The following is a 19,209-nucleotide window of genomic DNA, read 5'->3' on the forward strand; positions in this document are numbered from 1 at the left end:
TCCATCCCCTCACTTTCAGTCTGTATGTGTCCCTAGGTCTGAAGTGGGTCTCTTGTAGACAGCATATATATGGGTCTTGTTTTTGTATCCATTCAGCAACCCTGTGTCTTTTGGTTGGAGCATTTAATCAATTCACGTTTAAGATAATTATCCATATGTATGTTCCTATTATTTTCTTAATTGTTTTGGGTTTGTTTTTGTAGGTCCTTTTCTTCTCTTGTGTTTCCCACTTAGAGAAGTTCCTTTAGCATTTGTTGTAGAGCTGGTTTGGTGGTGCTGAATTCTCTTAGCTTTTGCTTGTCTGTATAGCTTTTGATTTCTCCATCGAATCTGAATGAGATCCTTGCCGGGTAGAGTAATCTTGGTTGTAGATTCTTCCCTTTCATCACTTTAAATATGTCATGCCACTCCTTTCTGGCTTGTAGAGTTTCTGTTGAGAAATCAGCTGTTTACCTTATGGGAGTTCCCTTGTATGTTATTTGTTGTTTTCCCGTTGCTGCTTTCAGTGATTTTTCTTTGTCTTTAATTTTTGCCAGCTTGATTACTATGTGTCTCAGTGTGTTTCTCCTTGGGTTTATCCTGTATGGGACTCTGTGCCTTCTGGACTTGGGTGGCTATTTCCTTTCCCATGTTAGGGAAGTTTTCAACTATAATCTCCAAATATTTTCTCGGGTCCTTTCTCTCTCTCTTCTCCTTCTGGGACCCTATAATGTGAATGTTGTTGTGTTTAATGTTGTCCCAGAGGTCTCTTAGGCTGACTTCATTTCTTTTCATTCTTTTTTCTTTATTCTGTTCTGTAGCAGTGAATTCCACCATTCTGTCGTCCAGGTCACTTATCTGTTCTTCTGCCTCAGTTATTCTGCTATTGATTCCTTCTAATGTAGTTTTCATTTCAGTTATTGTATTGTTCATCTCTGTTTGTTTGTTCTTTAATTCTTCTAGGTCTTTGTTAAACATTTCTTGCATCTTCTCAATCTTTGCCTCCATTCTTTTTCCGAGGGCCTGGATCATCTTCACTATCATTATTCTGAATTCTTTTTCTGGAAGGTTGCCTATCTCCACTTCATTTAGTTGTTTTTCTGGGGTTTATCTTGTTCCTTCATCTGGTACATAGCCCTCTGCCTTTTCACCTTGTCTGTCTTTCTGTGAATGTTTTTTGTTCCACAGGCTGCAGGATTGTAATTCTTCTTGCTTTTGCTGTCTGCCCTCTGGTGGATGAGGCTATCTAAGAGGCTTATGCAAGTTTCCTGATGGGAGCGACTGGTGGTGGGTAGAGCTGGCTGTTGCTCTGGTGGCCAGAGCTCAATAAAACTTTAATCCTCTTGTCTGCTGATGGGTGAGGCTGGGTTCCCTCCCTGTTGGTTGGTTGGCCTGAGGCGACGCAACACTGGAGCCTACCCGCAGTCTTTGGTGGGGCTAGTGGCAGACCCTGGGGGGGCTCACACCAAGGAGTACTTCCCAAAACTTCTGCTGCCAGTGTCCTTGTCCCCACGGTGAAACAGGGCCACTCCCCGCCTCTGTGGGAGACCCTCCAACACTAGCAAGTAAGTCTGGTTCAGTCTCCTATGGGGGTCACTGCTCCTTCCCCTGGGTCCCGATGAGCACACTACTTTGTGTGTGTCCTCCAAGAGTGGAGTCTCTGTTTCCACCCATCCTGTCAAAGTCCTGCAATCAAATCCCACTAGCCTTCGAAGTCTGATTCTCTAGGAATTCCTCCTCCCGTTGCCTGACCCCCAGGTTGGGAAGCCTGACATGGGGCTCAGAACCTTCACTCCAGTGGGTGGACTTCTGTGGTATAAGTGTTCTCCAGTTTGTGAGTCACACACCCAGCAGTTGTAGGATTTTATTTTATTGTGATTGCGCCCCTCCTACTTTCTCATTGTGGCGTCTCCTTTGTCTTTGGATGTAGGGTATCTTTTTTTGTGAGTTCCAGTGTCTTCCTGTCGATGATTTTTCAGCAGTTAGTTGTGATTCTGGTGCTCTTGCAAGAGAGAGTGAGAGCACGTCCTTCTACTCCGCTATTTTGAACCAATCTACCTGCATCATTTTTAATGAATGAAAAATAATAATACAACTAGAAAACTATGACAACAGTTATGTTCAAGATGTTAACTTGCTGCTTGGCCCATGTTTGTCCTTGTTGTGCTTATATGGCATATGAAACTTACTGATTTTTGGCTTCTTAGCAGATGGAGACTTGAGTGTAAGAAAAAATTTTTTTCATGACCCATCTAGCTTTGGAAATTGGCAAGGTAATAGGACATTCTAGGAATGTGAATTTTAGAGATTATAGAAGTGTCACAGTTATTTTTTCTTGTGGGAAAAGACGTGATATTTTACATCGCATAAAAAAAGCAGAGTGAGTTTTTGGGGGGAGTGTATGGGGGATTTTCATTTAACAATTACCAAAACACTCATTGTCTACAGGTTGTCTATACAGAAGACAGAGGAATAATATGTCATGGCCATTGCCCTCAAAGAGTTCTCAGTCTCTCAAGGTAGCTAAGTATATCCACAAATAGATAGGATCAGTATGGTAAGTGTAATATAAGTATGTGCAAGGTGCAGAAGTAGTTTTCGACTCTTCCCTCAAGCCAGGGCATATAAGGGGTTAGCTTTTATTTGTAATTTTAAGCACATTTCCAACTTCTGATGTATATCTGCTTAATTTGTTCAGTAATGTAAAAGTTACAACTTTAAGAAAGAATTTATAATGGAACAATTTATATTTTTACAGAGTAACAGCGGTATAAGTGACTAAGAACTTGACATTAGATTTCAGCTGGTACCATTGCAGGGCTGGAGGGTACCTTTCACAATAGGATAATAGCATATCCTACTCATCCCCTTAGTCCACCACTCCTTGTCTTACCTGGTCTTGATTTTTGTTGAAGAAATTACCATATTCTAGCCATTTAGGTGTACTGTCCTAATTTTTGGCTTCTTAAATTTCCTACACTCCACAAGACCATTGCACAGTAATTTCACTTGTGCTACGACATTCTGAATTTGGAATCATGACATGTATTATTATCTATTAAGCCAATGAAATCAAACAGACAGAACATGCAGTAGCCAGTAAAATTGGTGTGAATTTTTTTTTTTTTTTTAATTCAGTATCCTTGGTGGGCCATTTTGGTTTCTGGGAAGCACAGGTTCACTCTCCTGCCTTGAGGCACCGTGTTGAGAAGCACCACATTATGGTCTGAGACTTAAATATTAGACAGTGGTGCAGTAGGAGTTTTGTAACTGTTAAGTAAGTAATTTTGAATAAGTAGCTATTGTAAATATTGTGTAATTCTCTATAAAATATGATTTTGTTTTAAAACAGAATGTATTATGGTATTTTTCCCTGCCAGCTCTGGTCATTTATATAGTGAGGTAAAGTAATAGCTCCTCCACAAGCACTGATTCTTTTCTATGGTGTTCCTAGCTTTCAGACCCAGCACTTGTATGAACTAGGCATTTTTGTTACAAAGTAATGACTGTATGGAATTTTTTTTTCCCCAACAGTTGATATCCCCACCCCCCCATCCCCCGCCTTCCTACACAAAGTCTTCAGGGAAAGGCTGCCATCTTGTGGTTTTTAAAAATACAGGATCTAAGAAAAAAATTATTGTGATATGACTGCTGAGATTTTATGTGTGTACGTAGTTGTTGTATAATACCAAAATGAGTACTATTAAATCTTCTCTTCAACTGCCTTTGCTTATCCTTTGGATAGTTCTTTTCTTCATTTTATTATATTACAATATTTTTAAAAAGTTCTGTTAACTAAAGATTCCTCTGTTAAGCCCACTCTCAAACATCAGTAGTAGAAATACTTGTCTATAATATGTTTTAATTAAGAACAGCTATCAAGAATTTTTATGTTATTAAGGCTTTTCCCATATGACTAATTAATGATAATGGACTTATTTGGATTAAAAAAATACTGATCTTTAAAATATAATTATTTGACAAAATATATCCTAAGGAACCTTTATTTTATAATGTAGAATTCCACTGAATAAAAAGTGATATTTAGAAGTAAAAGAAACCTTAATTTGAGTTTCATTCTTGGGGAGTTAATGGTATAAACAGAAAAAATTAACTTTTCTTCAAAATACTAGGAAGCCCCTTATTTGTAGTTAAGGAAATTTTAAAATCACCTCTTATGTAAGAAATGGAAACTACTTGCAAGCTTGGGGTCAGTTAATTCTTAGGTAATGTCAAAGGAGTTTCTATATATCATCAAGTCATAAAATTATTTTTTAAAGTAACTTTTCATTTTCACTTATTTAATCTCATCGTTTATCTTGATTTATATCTCCTGTATATCTTGTTTTATAATATTCATTTTATTTAAAAATAGTAAATTTCCATTTCTTCAAAAATGTTTTAGTGAAGCATATAGATGCCTCTTTATAGAAAAAGGAAGACTTGTGTTCTCTGTCAGAGACAACCAGGATTCTGGTATGTTGGGCCTATGGACATTTTAGACCTAGAGTCATTCCTAATCAGGGAAGGGAAATCATTGAAAGAGAAAGTTATCATTCACCAAAAACTCTAGATATAGTGCTCCTGAATTGCTCCTGTAATTTTAGTAGGTTATGGCAGCCTTTATTTAAATTGCCTCTTCTTTTATTTCCCCCTTAAGCAGGGAGGGAGAAGGCTTCAAGTCAGAGGTATAATTTGATTTCTTGCACTTTTTCAAATGTCTTGCAGTTATGCTAAGAAAGAATCTGATCTCAGTGGAGCCCAGATCAAGCTTCGAGAATACGAAGCAGCGCTGAATTCGAAAGATGCAGCTCTGGCTACTGCACTTGGTGATAAAAAAAGTTTAGAGAGCGATTTGGAGGATCTGAAGGATCAGATTGCCCAGGTAAGGTAAACTCTGCTCTTGAGCCGTATTTGGCAGGTTAATTGCCCCATCTGTCTTGATTGATTGATTGTAAAATTTATTTTATGCTTTTTATTTTTAAAAATTTATTAAGTTATTTTGGTGGGTGGTTCACCTGCAAGGATAGCCTTGAACTAGCTAGCATGTAAAGCACCCTCACCTCTCAGTCCTTGTGTCTGGATTATGCAGATCTTGTTGCTGCTCTTCTCTTGTGCTTATGCTCATTCTGTTTCTTGCTCTCACAGCCTATTTCATTATTGTACCAAAATGCGAGGTAAGAAGAGAGAAGGTGTCATAATGGTGCTCTGCACACAGGAAAAAATGAAAGTGGTAGCTAAAAGCGTTGGTTTGAGTTTTGAAATATAAGTCATAGGTTTCTGTTCATTCCCTGTTGCCGTTTACCAAATTTGAGAGGTGTTTTGATGTGACACTCTGTGGGTGGGACCAGCAGTTGAACCCACAGTTCTGTGATAAATGTTATCATGAGGGACTCTCATACATTAACAAATATATAGAAATTGTAATACTTGATTTGATTCAATCTGTAGGTATCTATTAAATTCATTGCTAAATGGTTGCTGTATAATTTTCATTAATTCTTTTTCCTTACATTAGTTGGAAGCCTCTTTAGCTGCTGCGAAAAAACAGTTAGCAGATGAAACTTTACTTAAAGTGGATTTGGAGAATCGCTGTCAGAGCCTTACTGAGGACTTGGAGTTTCGTAAAAACATGTATGAGGAGGTAATTATATATAATTTTATTTTTTTAAGGAATGGAGGGATCCCAAAAGGCTTTGTTATAAGCTATACGTATGAAAAATGGGAAGAGTTTTGTAGGCAAATTATTTAAGGCACTGCTGCTAAAAGACTATGAGGAAGAACTCAGGGTGCTATGGTAAACTTAAAAGCTTTTACTTCCATCTAACTTAAAAAGGCTTGGCCACAGCTGTTAATTACTATCAACCTCTGCATTTGTATTAGTTATATATTTTGCCTAACAAATTACTTCAAAACTTAGTAACTTAAACCACAGACTTTTATTATCTCACGGTTTCTGAAGGTCAGGGATCTGAGAGCTGCTTAACTGGATGGTTGTTTCAGGGTCTCTCATGAGGTTGTAGTCAGGCTTTCAGCCTGGGCTGCGGGAACCGCTTTGGAGTTCATTCATAGGTTGTTGGCCAGAGGTATCAGTTCAGCATGGGCTTCTCTATAGGGCTGCTCATGATAGGACTCTTCAAGAGTGAGTGATGAGAGAGAGAGAGCAAGACAGGCCACATTAACTTCTATAAAATAATCCCAAAGTGATATACCCTCGCTCCCCATCACACAGACCAACCAAGATGCACTATGGAAGGGGGAATCACACAGCCGGTGAATACCGGGAGGCAGCAACCACTGGGGGCTGGTTACCCAGAGCATTTATAGTTATATATGTATATCTAACAGTTTCATTTATAAGCTGTAACTTCTCTGGTTAAGCCTTGAGGGGTGAAGGTAGCAACTTTTGCCAAAAAAGAAGTATACTGTAATACAGTTGAAGACAGGGGAATATATATTTTCTCAAAATTGAAGAGGGTTGGAATTCACCCAGGTTAGAGAACATGCAGTTAAATACATAATGTTTTTAAAAGTAATGTAATTTTGAAAATGGTGACTAACAATGCTTTTAAAATAGAAATTTATTGCAGAAGTTAAATAATTTTTTTTATTTGGAGAAAAAATAATATAATAAAAATCTGACCATTTTTATGACAATACAGTATTAAACTAGGTATTGTGGGGGCAAAGTGCACTCACTGGATAAGCAGCCAGACTTTGGACAGTTCTTGAGTCAGTTTCCTATTTAAAAATGAAATATCAGTACCTGCTATTTTTTCTTCAAGGTGTGATGAGGATCAAAGTGGAATATTGTGTGTGAAAGCTTCTTGTAAACTATAGTGAATGCTGTCGTATAATTATTATTATTATCATTATTATTATTTTAAATAAATCTATTTATTTATTGTTTATTTTTGGCTGCATTGGGTCTTCGTTGCCGCACGCGGGCTTTCTCTAGTTGCGGCGAGCGGGGGCTACTCTTCGTTGTGGTGTGCGGGCTTCTCATTGCAGTGGCTTCTCTTGTTGCCAGGCATGGGCTCTAGGCACTCAGGCTTCAGTAGTTGTGGTGCACGGGCTTAGTTGCTCCGCGGCATGTGGGATCTTCCTGGACCAGGGCTCGAACCTGTGTCCCCCTGCATTGGCACGTGGATTCTTAACCACAGCACCACCAGGGAAGTCCCTGTCATATAATTATTAACTACAGTTTTGCTTATAAATTGAAGTATCTTTATATTAAGTTGACCTACATTTTTGTTTCGTTTTGTTAAAATTGTCCATGATCTATTATTTCTTACTTTTGACGCTGTGTGGACTCCTGCATCTTTAAACCAGGAGTTGAGTATTTTTTTCTTTGTAAGTCACTGATTCTACATAAAATATTAAGTAAAAAATGGCGTCAGTAAAAAGTAATTTAGTATTTTTAGAATGTTTGGGTAGCAGCTTTGAATTTTGGGGTTTTGCCTTTTTGAGAATGAATTTTAAATATTCCTCATTTCTTTTTTTTGCATGGAGAATAAAATTCTATGCAATAAATATACCTAAATTCCTTATTATGAACAGTTTAGGGGTAAGAAAGAGGAAGGAGAAAAACAGGAAGAAGAGGAAAGGAGGCAGACAAAGGGTGAAATGATTAGTAGGTACTCAATATTTGTTGAACTAAACCTTTCATTTGCATATTTTCATGATTTAAGTATCATTCACGTCATCAAATAGATGTGAGCCTTGGGAGATTAATGGCAGAACTGGAATTTGAACCCTGGTTTTCTGATTCTATCAAGTGCATCTTCCTCTGGTTAAGAGAAAAATGAGGAAATGCAAAGAAAAACTGCATGCTGTAAGATGATACAGAAACATGTTCTTCTTATATCCCCCTCTTGTGGCCTCTTTAATTATTGCCATTAAAGACAGATCTGTTGTATTTTTAGAGCTAGAAGCTAGAATGAAAATTTTATTCTTGGACTTGTGTTCCTAGCCATTCTAGTTTGGATAGCTCCTTAAAACATAATGTGAAGGATTATGCCTGTTATTTCTATTCTTTAATAGTGAATTGTCGTATGTACTTGATATAGCAACGTAATATTGTCAATAAGATTCTGTATCAATGTTGATACCTTAGCACTACCAGCTGTTAGGATAAGTCATGTAAATTAGCTTGCTCTGTCTATTGCATCTTAGTATTCCTAAGAAAAGTTTTATTATGTATAAATCTTCTAGTTGAAGTTTTGCTGATAAGTTTCTAACTTATCGTGTAGATTTTTTCCAGAGTTGTCCTTAGTATCATCAGTACAATTTAGAAAAATAATTACGTGCTATTCAGTGTACCTAGTTATCCACGATTGCATGGTACTTTAGTAAGTCTTCCAGCCATTCCTTGCCTTTAGAGAAATAAATAGGTATGCTACTGAAAAGAAACATAAAATTCCTAGGGCTTGAGATGCTACCATTTCTGTCATTAGTTCCAGCTCAAAAATCTTCTCACTTGAAAATGAAGGCAAAAAGGTATCTATTCACATACCTGCCCTTGGACAAAACATGAGGAGCTTGGTGTGTAATACCTCAGATGGCCTTGATGTCACTCAGACTTGTACCAGTGCAGCCATGGTAAGTAACTTGGTTTTATGTCATTTTTTCCCCCCTAGGAGATTAATGAGACCAGAAGGAAGCATGAAACTCGCTTGGTAGAGGTGGATTCTGGGCGTCAGATTGAGTATGAGTACAAGCTGGCTCAAGCCCTTCATGAGATGAGAGAGCAACACGATGCCCAAGTCAAGCTGTACAAGGAAGAGCTGGAGCAGACTTACCACACCAAAGTGAGCAGACTTCCGGGGACAGCTTTACACACCTGAAGCCTTTGTTTCATAGTCTCCCTGAGAACATGACTTGATGTTTGGTTTGTTCTAGTTTTCTTAAATGAATTCCCTTAGTCTCCATGAATATAAAAAATGGATTTTTTTTTTAAGAAAGCAGTTTTTTATAAAGTAAATGTTATTAGAGATTATTCAAAGAAAGTAGGGTTATTCCACTTTTATCAAAGGTAAGGTTTTTCTCTTTGTCCAATTGATCATTCATGTCAAGTCATATTAGTTAAACTCCAGCCATCTGAAAATAGCTTTTCCTTCAGTAACAAGTACTAATCTTGTTGGACTGCATCTAGTTCTGACTTCCATGTCATCATTGTACATAGGTTGTGACCACCACACTTTGGGCTTTTTTGAACAAAGGCCAAATGGACAGTGTCTGCAGTTTCCTCTGGCACTAATTATTCATTAAAAAAAGACTATAGAAACTTCTGTCTTGTATTAGGAGGCCATGCAAAAATTTATTAAATCACTGAGTACGGGCTTTCATAGTAAATAATTTTACCCCAATGTGTTAAATGTTACATGATTTGATTAAAAAGAGTTATTAGTGGAGGACTTAGAAAATTAGGGTCATAGAGGTGTTGAAAATAATTTCCATTGCATGGCCTCAAATTGTTCATGTTGCTTTTAATCCACGTTATGAAGTAGTAATTGCCTGGTGAGAGGGAGAGATCTTTTAATCCCTACATTTAGTTGTTCTGCACTTACTCAGTGCTGGCATTGTGCTGGGCAGTGACGGAGCTAAAGTAAGGATCAGTCGGTCAAAGAGACTCTGGCCTCAAAGGGAGCCAGGGAGGAGACACACATGAAAAACGTGCCTGAGACACATGCAGAACAGAATGCTGTGGGCATTTGGAGGAGCGGGATATTGTTTCTACCAGAGGAGCTGTTTTTTGCTTCTGAAAGGAAGTTTGTCTATTTGGTTTGAAATAATCTCTAAATTAGTACTTTCTGCTTATTGCTTTATATTCTGTATCAGATTTGGTGGGTTAGGGGTATATGATGCTTATTTTCCTACAAATGCCACCACAGTTAAATTGCTCCTGTCCAGTCTCCTTATTAGCAGTGTTATCTGAGACATTAGAGATATAATGGATGAAATATTGAAGCACTAAATTTTGGGTAAAGACCCAGGTATATCAGCATTGTTAAGCTCCTATATTGGGAATTGAGCCGAAAAGGTAGAAAGACTTTTAAGGTAATTCATAGCACATCAGCAAACTTCATGATGCTTTTCCTGTTTCATCAACTAGTTACTGGCAGGGTTTAGGTTTGAAATGAGATGCTTTGAGATGAATCATCGTTCCTCATTTGTTTGTTCTAATTCACTAGATAAAACTGACAATGGTCTGCTTCTTTTTTAGCTTGAGAATGCCAGACTGTCGTCAGAGATGAATACATCTACTGTCAATAGTGCCAGGGAAGAACTGATGGAGAGTCGTATGAGAATTGAGAGCCTCTCATCTCAGCTTTCTAATCTACAGAAAGAGGTAAGTAAGCATGGGAGTTGTACTTGAAGGCCACCTCCACCACGGTAGTCTACCTGCTCAGCTCTGCCTGAAATCACTTTTCAGAGAGGATAGTATTTTCCTGAATTGTGGTTTCACAGTGCTGTCCAGATTTTTTTCTATTCGTCATTTCATAAGCATCCTCTGAGCAGAGACTGTTGTTCCTGACCTAATTAATAGATTACTCAGAGCTGCCCTTGAGGGTGCAACCTGCTGGCTTATTCCTTGGGTTTACCCCAGGGCCCAGGTTTTCTGACCCATCCAGCAGCCTGATCTCCACATAGTGCTCTTTCCAACGTACTCTTTTTCATCACATTTAGAAACCATAATGAAGAAAAACCTGCAGAAATTCTGTGTGGGTGGTAAATGCTTTGTGTTTCTAGACAAATTCTTTCAGTGCTTAGAGTACCCAATAGTTAGTGTCTTGGGAAGTAGCATCAATTTGCGTCTTAGTTAAGAATTCAGTGACTCATTGATTCCTTGGCACGCCTAACTGTTGAATGACTGTTACTAGTTGTGGTGATGGGTGCCTGTCAGTATGTGATGGTGCACTCTGGGTGCAGCGTAAGCAGGTGTGGACACTGCCTGAAATCTGGTTTTTAGTCTAAGGGTGATGTCGATGTGCACACAAAGTACATATACAACCATATAAGTACGCAGAATGTTTTGATAATCTACTCACCTTAATTACTTGGGAAGTAACTTCAGCTTCTGTTTTCCTTAAGGGAGGAAATTCTGTTGTTTTAAATTTTCCACGAGTAAACTTTTTTATTCTTGATTAAGCTTTCTTTTTCTTTTGTTTTTAGTAATGTCCTTTTCTGATTGTAAAACTGAAGACATTTATTGTAGGAATTTAGAAAGCAATGAGTTATGTAAAACAGGGTGATGTAAAAAAAGTTATTAAAAAACAGAAGTTCTTATAATGCCTGTCATGTGTACTTACTTTATTACTCACAACATAAATTTAAAAATTATTTTGGACCTATTTTGTCCTGATAGTATTTTGAAGTTTTCATGTAACCGTAGAGCTGGAAGGACAAGGACCTTTGAGTTCATTCAGTCTGACCACAGACCTGGGTGAGTTTAATGACCAGCCCAGAGAATGTAGGCTGATAAATGGGTTTCTTTCATAGTTCCCAGTTTTTCCCTTTACACCTCACTCTCTTCAAAGATTTTCTTTTAAAAATTTAACAATCTCACCACCTAGAGGGGTGGGATAGGGAGGGTGGGAGGGAAACGCAAGAGGGAGGAGATATGGGGATATATGTATATGTATAGCTGATTCACTTTGTTATAAAGCAGAAACTAACACACCATTGTAAAGCAATTATACTCCAATAAAGATGTTGAAAAAAAAAAAGAATTTGGCCTTTCAGAGAATGCCTGTGAGAATAATTGCATTCTAGAAAAAAAGAATTTAACAATCTCTTTTCCATTGCACCATTTAATAGGTACCTTTCCAAAAATAGGCCTGTCTGTTTTTATTCTGAGTTGACATTTACTACTTTTATCCATCTAATAAATCATATTCTAATTATCTCCTCTTCTTCAATTTTACAATTCCCTGTCTTTTGCGGGGTGGTGGGATGTGGCTGGTGCTTAATCCACTTGATTATGCTAGGTATGGATGTTTTACAGTTGAAGAGACTAAGACTTGCCTGTGGTTAAATAGTGGTAGGCTCTGAAATTGGGTAGCTACGTCTTCTGACTCAGGTCCAGGGCTGTTTCCCTCTTTGCCTGGTAGTTATGTTCCCATCTTTGCAAGTTTTTTGGTTAACTTCGGGTTAGTGGTTTTAAAAAAATGTTAGGCAGGGCCCTGGGGGTTTTGAGGAGCTCACTCCTTAGGAAATAGGAGAGAAGCACTTCCTTCAGCCAGAATAGTTTTAAATTTCTCTCTAAATTTCAGGGGGATGGGGAATGATCCTTTCATCTATTCATTACTGGTATCAGATTTTATGATAAATAATATACCTTGAGGGATATCTTCTTTGGTTGATAAATTTTAACCTTAAAAACATCACCAAAAAGAAAAAAGCCATATATTTTTTGTACTGTGTATCTTAATTGTATTTGTTGTGGAGTCTTAGTTTCGTCATGCTGCATGTTAGGCCATAGAACTTCCTTTTTGGTTAAGTGACTCATGTTAGTGAAGTACTTCTTTAGTTTTACTTAAAATTGACATAGCCTTTATTTTTTATTTAAAAAAATTTTTTTAACATTTTTATTGGAGTATAATTGCTTTACAATGGTGTGTTAGTTTCTGCTTTATAACAAAGTGAATAAGCTATACATATACATATATCCCCATATCTCCTCCCTCTTGCGTCTCCCTCCCACCCTCCCTATCCCACCCCTCTAGGTGGTCAGAGAGCACCGAGCTGATCTCCCTGTGCTATGCTGCTGCTTCCCACTAGCTATCTATTTTACCTTTGGTAGTGTATATAAGTTCATGCCACTCTCTCACTTCATCCCAGCTTACCCTTCCCCCTCCCCGTGTCCTCAAGTCCATTCGCTATGTCTGCGTCTTTGTTCCTGTCCTGTCCCTAGGTTCTTGAGAACTATTTTTTCTTTTCAGATTACATTTATGTATTAGCATACGGTATTTGTTTTTCTCTTTCTGACTTACTTCACTCTGTATGGCAGACTCTAGGTCCATCCACCTCACTACAAATAACTCAGTTTTGTTTCTTTTTATGGCTGAATAATATTCCATTGTATATATGTGCCACATCTCCTTTATCCATTCATCTGTCGATGGACACTTAGGTTGCTTCCATGTCCTGGCTATTGTAAATAGAGCTGCAATGAATATTGTGGTACATGACTCTTTTTGAATTATGGTTTTCTCAGGATATATGCCCAGTAGTGGGATTGCTGGGTCGTATGGTAGTTCTATTTTTAGTTTTTTAAGGAACCTCCATACTGTTCTCCATAGTGGCTGTATCAATTTACATTCCCACCAACAGTGCAAGAGGGTTCCCTTTTCTCCACACCCTTTCCAGCATTTGTTGTTTGTAGATTTTCTGATGATGCCCATTCTAACTGGTGTGAGGTGATACCTCACTGTAGTTTTGATTTGCATTTCTCTAATGATGAGTGATGTCGAGCATCCTTTCATGTGTTTGTTGCCAATCTTTATATCTTCTTTGGAGAAATGTCTATTTCGGTCTTCTGCCCATTTTTGGATTGGGTTGTTTGTTATTTAATATTGAGCTGCATGAGCTGCTTGTAAGTTTTGGAGATTAATCCTTTGTCAGTTGCTTCATTTGCAAATATTTTCTCCCATTCTGAGGGTTGTCTTTTCATCTTGTTTATGGTTTCCTTTGCTGTGCAAAAGCTTTTAAGTTTCATTAGGTCCCATTTGTTTATTTTTGTTTTTATTTCCATTTCTCTAGGAGGTGGGTCAAAAAGGATCTTGCTGTGATTGATGTCATAGAGAGTTCTGCCTATGTTTTCCTCTAAGAGTTTTATAGTGTCTGGCCTTACATTTAGGTCTTTAATCCATTTTGAGTTTATTTTTGTGTATGGTGTTAGGGAGTGTTCTAATTTCATTCTTTTACATGTAGCTGTCGAGTTTTCCCAGCACCACTTATTGAACAGGTTGTCTTTTCTCCATTGTATATTCTTGCCTCCTTTATCAAAAATAAGGTGACCATATGTGCGTGGGTTTATCTCTGGGCTTTCTATCCTGTTCCATTGATCTATATTTCTGTTTTTGTGCCCGTACCATACTGTCTTGATTACTGTAGCTTTGTAGTATAGTCTGAAGTCTGGGAGCCTGATTCCTCCACCTCCGTTTTTCTTTCTCAAGATTGCTTTGGCTATTTGGGGTCTTTAGTGTTTCCAAACAAATTGTGAAATTTTTTGTCCTAGTTCTGTGAAAAATGCCATTGGTAGCTTGATAGGGATTGCATTGAATCTGTAGATTGCTTTGGGTAGTAGAGTCATTTTCACAATGTTGATTCTTCCAATCCAAGAACATGGTATATCTCTCCATCTATTTGTATCATCGTTAATGTCTTTCATCAGTTTCTTATAATTTTCTGCATATAGGTCTTTTGTCTCCTTAGGTAGGTTAATTCCTAGGTATTTTATTCTTTTTGTTGCAGTGGTAAATGGGAGTGTTTCCTTAATTTCTCTTTCAGATTTTTCATCATTAGTGAATAGGAATGCAAGAGATTTCTGTGCATTAATTTTGTGTCCTGCTACTTTACCAAATTCATTGATTAGCTCTAGTAGTTTTCTGGTAGCGTCTTTAGGATTCTTCTGTATGTATAGTATCATGTCATCTGCAAACAGTGACAGCTTTAGTTCTTTTCCGATTTGGATTCCTTTTATTTCTTTTTCTTCTCTGATTGCTGTGGGTAAAACTTCCAAAACTATGTTGAATAATAGTGGTGAGACTGGACAACCTTGTCTTGTTCCTGATCTTAGAGGAAATGCTTTCAGTTTTTCACCATTGAGAACGATGTTGGCTGTGGGTTTGTCGTATATGGCCTTTATTATGTTGAGGTAAGTTCCCTCTGTGCCTACTTTTTGGAGGGTTTTTATCATAAATGGGTGTTGAATTTTGTCGAAAGCTTTTTCTGCATCTATTGAGATGATCATATGGTTTTTCTCCTTCAGTTTGTTAATATGGTTTATCACATTGATTGATTTGCGTATATTGAGGAATCCTTGCATTCCTGGGATAAACCCCACTTGATCATGCTGTATGATCTTTTTAATGTGCTGTTGGATTCCGTTTGCTGGTATTTTGTTGAGGATTTTTGCATCTATGTTCATCAGTGATATTGGCCTGTAGTTTTCTTTCTTTGTGACATCTTTGTCTGGTTTTGGTATCAGGGTAATGGTGGCCTCATAGAATGAACTTGGGAGTGTTCCTCCCTCTGCAATATTTTGGAAGAGTTTGAGAAGGCTAGATGTTAGCTCTTCTCTAAATGTTTGGTAGAATTCGCCTGTGAAGCCATCTGGTCCTGGGCTTTTGTTTGTTGGAAGATTTTTAATCACAGTCTCAATTTCAGTGCTTGTGATTGGTCTGTTCATATTTTCTATTTCTTCCTGGTTCAGTCTCGGAAGGTTGTGCTTTTCTAAGAATTCGTCCATTTCTTCCAGGTTGTCCATTTTATTGGCATATAGTTGCTTGTAGTAATCTCTCATGATCATTTGTATTTCTGCAGTGTCAGTGGTTACTTCTCCTTTTTCATTTCTAATTCTATTGATTTGAGTCTTCTCCCTTTTTTTCTTGATGACTCTGGCTAATGGTTTATCAATTTTGTTTATCTTCTCAGAGAACCAGCGTATAGTTTTATTGATCTTTGCTATCGTTTCCTTCATTTCTTTTTCATTTATTTCTGATCTGATCTTTATGATTTCTTTCCTTCTGCTAACTTTGGGGTTTTTTTGTTCTTCTTTCTCTAATTGCTTTAGGTGTAAGGTTAGGTTGTGTATTTGAGATGTTTGTTGTTTCTTGAGGTAGGATTGTATTGCTATAAACCTCCCTCTTAGAACTGCTTTTGCTGCATCCCATAGGTTTTGGATTGTTGTGTTTTCATTGTCATTTGTTTCTAGGTATTTTTTGATTTCCTCTTCGAATTCATCAGTGATCTCTTGGTTAGGTAGTAGTGTATTGTTTAGCCTCCATGTGTTTGTAGTTTTTACAGATTTTTTTCCTGTGATTGATGTCTAGTCTCATAGCGTTGTGGTCGGAGAAGATACTTGATACAATTTCAATTTTCTTAATTTACCAACGCTTGATTTGTGACCCAAGATATGATCTATCCTGGAGAATGTTCCATGAGCACTTGAGAAAAAAGTGTTTTCTGTTGTTTTTGGATGGCATGTCCTATAAATATCAGTTAAGTCCATCTTGTTTAATGTATCATTTAAAGCTTGTGTTTCCTTATTTATTTTCATTTTGGCTGATCTGTCCATTGGTGAAAGTGGGGTGTTGAAGTCCCCTACTATGATGGTGTTACTGTCGATTTCCCCTTTTATGGCTGTTAGCATTTGCCTTATGTACTGAGGTGCTCCTATGTTGAGTGCATAAATATTTACAATTGTTATATCTTCTTGGATCCATCCCTTGATCATTATGTAGTGTCCTTCTTTGTCTCTTGTAATAGTCTTTATTTTAAAGTCTAATTTGTCTGATATGAGAATTGCTACTCCAGCTTTCTTTTGATTTCCATTTGCATGGAATATCTTTTTCCATCCCCTCCCTTTCAGTCTGTATGTGTCACTAGGTCTGAAGTGGGTCTCTTGTAGACAGCTTATATATGGGTCTTGTTTTTGTATCCATTCAGCCTGTCTATGTCTTTTAGTTGGAGCATTTAATCCATTTACATTTAAGGTAATTATCAATATGTATGTTCCTATTACCATTTTCTTAACTGTTTTGGGTTTGTTATTGTAGGTCTTTTCCTTCTCTTGTATTTCCTGCCTAGAGAAGTTCCTTTAGCATTTGTTGTAAAGCTGGTTTGGTGGTGCTGAATTCTCTTAGCTTTTGCTTGTCTGTAAAGATTTTAATTTCTCTGTCAAATCTGAATGAGATCCTTGCTGGGTAGAGTAATCTTGGTTGTAGGTTTTTCCCTTTCATCTCTTTAAATATGTGCTGCCACTCCCTTCTGGGTTGCAGAGTTTCTGCTGAAAGATCAGCTGTTAACCTTATGGGGATTCCCTTGTATGCTATTTGTTGCTTTCCCCTTGCTGCTTTTAATATTTTTTCTTTGTATTTAATTTTTGATAATTTGATTAATATGTGTCTTGACGTGTTTCTCCTTGGATTTATCCTGTATGGGACTCTCTGTGCTTCCTGGACTTGATTCACCATTTCCTTTCCCATGTTAGGGAAGTTTTCAACTGTAATCTCTTCAAATATTTTCTCAGTCCCTTTCTTTTTCTCTTCTTCTTCTGGGACCCCTGTAATTCGAATGTTGGTGCGTTTAATGTTGTCTCAGAGGTCTCTAAGACCGTCCTCAATTCTTTCCATTCTTTTTTCTTTATTCTGCTCTGCGATAGTTATTTCCACTATTTTATCTTCCAGGTCCCTTATCCGTTCTTCTCCCTCAGTTATTCTGCTATTGATTCCTTCTAGAGAATTTTTAATTTCATTTATTGTGTTGTTCATCATTGTTTGTTTTGCTCTTTAGTTTTTCTAGGTCTTTGTTAAACATTTTTTGTATTTTCTCCATTCCGTTTCTAAGATTTTGGATCATCTTTACTATCATTCCTCTGAATTCGTTTTCAGGTAGACTGCCTATTTCCTCTTCATTTGTTTGGTCTGGTGGGTTTTCACCTTGCTCCTTCATCTGCTGTGTATTTCTGTCTTCTCATTTTGCTTAACTTACTGCGTTTGGGGTCTCCTTTTCACAGGCTGCAGGCTCGTAGTACCCGTTGTTTTTGGTGTCTGCTCCCGGTGGCTAAGGTTGGTTCAGTGGGTTGTGCAGGCTTCCTGGTGGAGGGGATTAGTGCCTGTGTTCTGGTGGATGAGGCTGGATTTTGTCTTTCTGGTGGGCAGGACCGCATCTGGTGGTGTGTTTTGGGGTGTCTGTGAACTTATTATGATTTTAGGCAGCCTCTCTGCTAATGGGTGGGGTTGTGTTCCTGTCTTGCTAGTTGTTTGGCATAGGGTGTCCATCACTGGAGCTTGCTGGTCGTTGAGTGGAGCTGGGTCTTAGCGTTGAGATGGTGATCTCTGGGAGAGCTTTTGCTGTTTGATAATACGTGGAGCTGGGAGGTCTCTGGTGGACCAATGTGCTGAACTTGGCTCTCCCACCTCAGAGGCAAAGGCCTGACACCCGGCTGGAGCACCAAGACCCTGTTAGCCACACGGCTCAGAGGAAAAGGGAGAAGAAAGAGAAAGTGGTGGGGGGTGGTGGTGGTGGTGTGATGAATTGGGAGATTGGGATTGACATATATACACTAATATGTATAAAATGGATAACTAAGACGAACCTGCTGTATAAAAAAATAAATAAAATAAAATTCAAAAATTCAAAAAAAAGGAAAAAAATAAAGTTATTAAAATGAAAAATAAAGAAATTATTAAAAATAACATAAAATTTTAAAAAAAGAAAGAAAGAAGAGAGCAACCAAACCAAAAAACAAATCCACCAATGATAACACACGTTAAAAACTATACTAGTAAAAAAAACAAAAAAAAGAAAAAACAGACAGACAGAATCCTAGGACAAATGGTAAAAGCAAAGCTGTACAGACAAAATCTCACGAAGAAGCATACACATACACAGAAAAAGATAAAAAGGAAAATATTGTATATATCTATATACTAAAAAAAAAGGAAGAGAGCAACCAAATCAATAAACAAATCTACCAATGATAATAAACTCTAAATAGTAAACTAAGATAAATGTAAAACCAGAAAAAAAATTAGATGTAGAAAGCATACCCCAAGTCTACAGTTGCTCCTGATGTCCACCGCCTCAATTTTGGGATGATTCGTCGTCTATTCAGGTATTCCACAGATGCAGGGTACAACAAGTTGATTGTAGAGATTTAATCTGCTGCTCATGACGCTTCTGGGGGAAATTTCGCTTTCTCTTCTTTGTTTGCACAGCTCCTGGGGTTCAGCTTTGGAGTTGGCCCTGCCTCTGCGTGTAGGTCGCCTGAAGGTGTCTGTTCTTTGCTGAGACAGGACAGGGTTAAAGTAGCAGCTGATTTGGGGGCTCTGGGTCACTCAGGCCGGGGGAGGGAGGGGTACGGATGCGGGGCGAGCCTGCGGCGGCAGAGGCCAGCATGACATTGCAACAGCCTGAGACGTGCCGTGTGTTCTCCCGGGGAAGTTGTCCCTGGATCTCGGGACCCTGGCAGTGGCAGGCTGCACAGGCTCCCGGGAGGGG

General features: G+C 38.0%; 1 protein-coding gene across 2 annotated transcripts in view; it reads left to right on the top strand.

Annotated features, from left to right (window-relative positions):
• The window catches only part of LMNB1 (lamin B1), a 65,906-nt gene that overhangs the window by 26,848 nt on the left and 19,849 nt on the right, over positions 1 to 19,209 (top strand). For both annotated transcript variants that reach the window (XM_057541344.1, XM_057541345.1), the window contains 4 exons: positions 4,708 to 4,864; positions 5,498 to 5,623; positions 8,619 to 8,789; positions 10,205 to 10,330. In XM_057541344.1, the coding sequence (XP_057397327.1) occupies positions 4,708 to 4,864; positions 5,498 to 5,623; positions 8,619 to 8,789; positions 10,205 to 10,330 (580 nt within the window). The remainder of the gene's footprint in view (positions 1 to 4,707; positions 4,865 to 5,497; positions 5,624 to 8,618; positions 8,790 to 10,204; positions 10,331 to 19,209) is intronic.

This window comes from Balaenoptera acutorostrata, chromosome 2 (assembly GCF_949987535.1).
Source record: "Balaenoptera acutorostrata chromosome 2, mBalAcu1.1, whole genome shotgun sequence".
Classification (NCBI taxonomy): Eukaryota; Metazoa; Chordata; class Mammalia; order Artiodactyla; family Balaenopteridae; genus Balaenoptera; species Balaenoptera acutorostrata.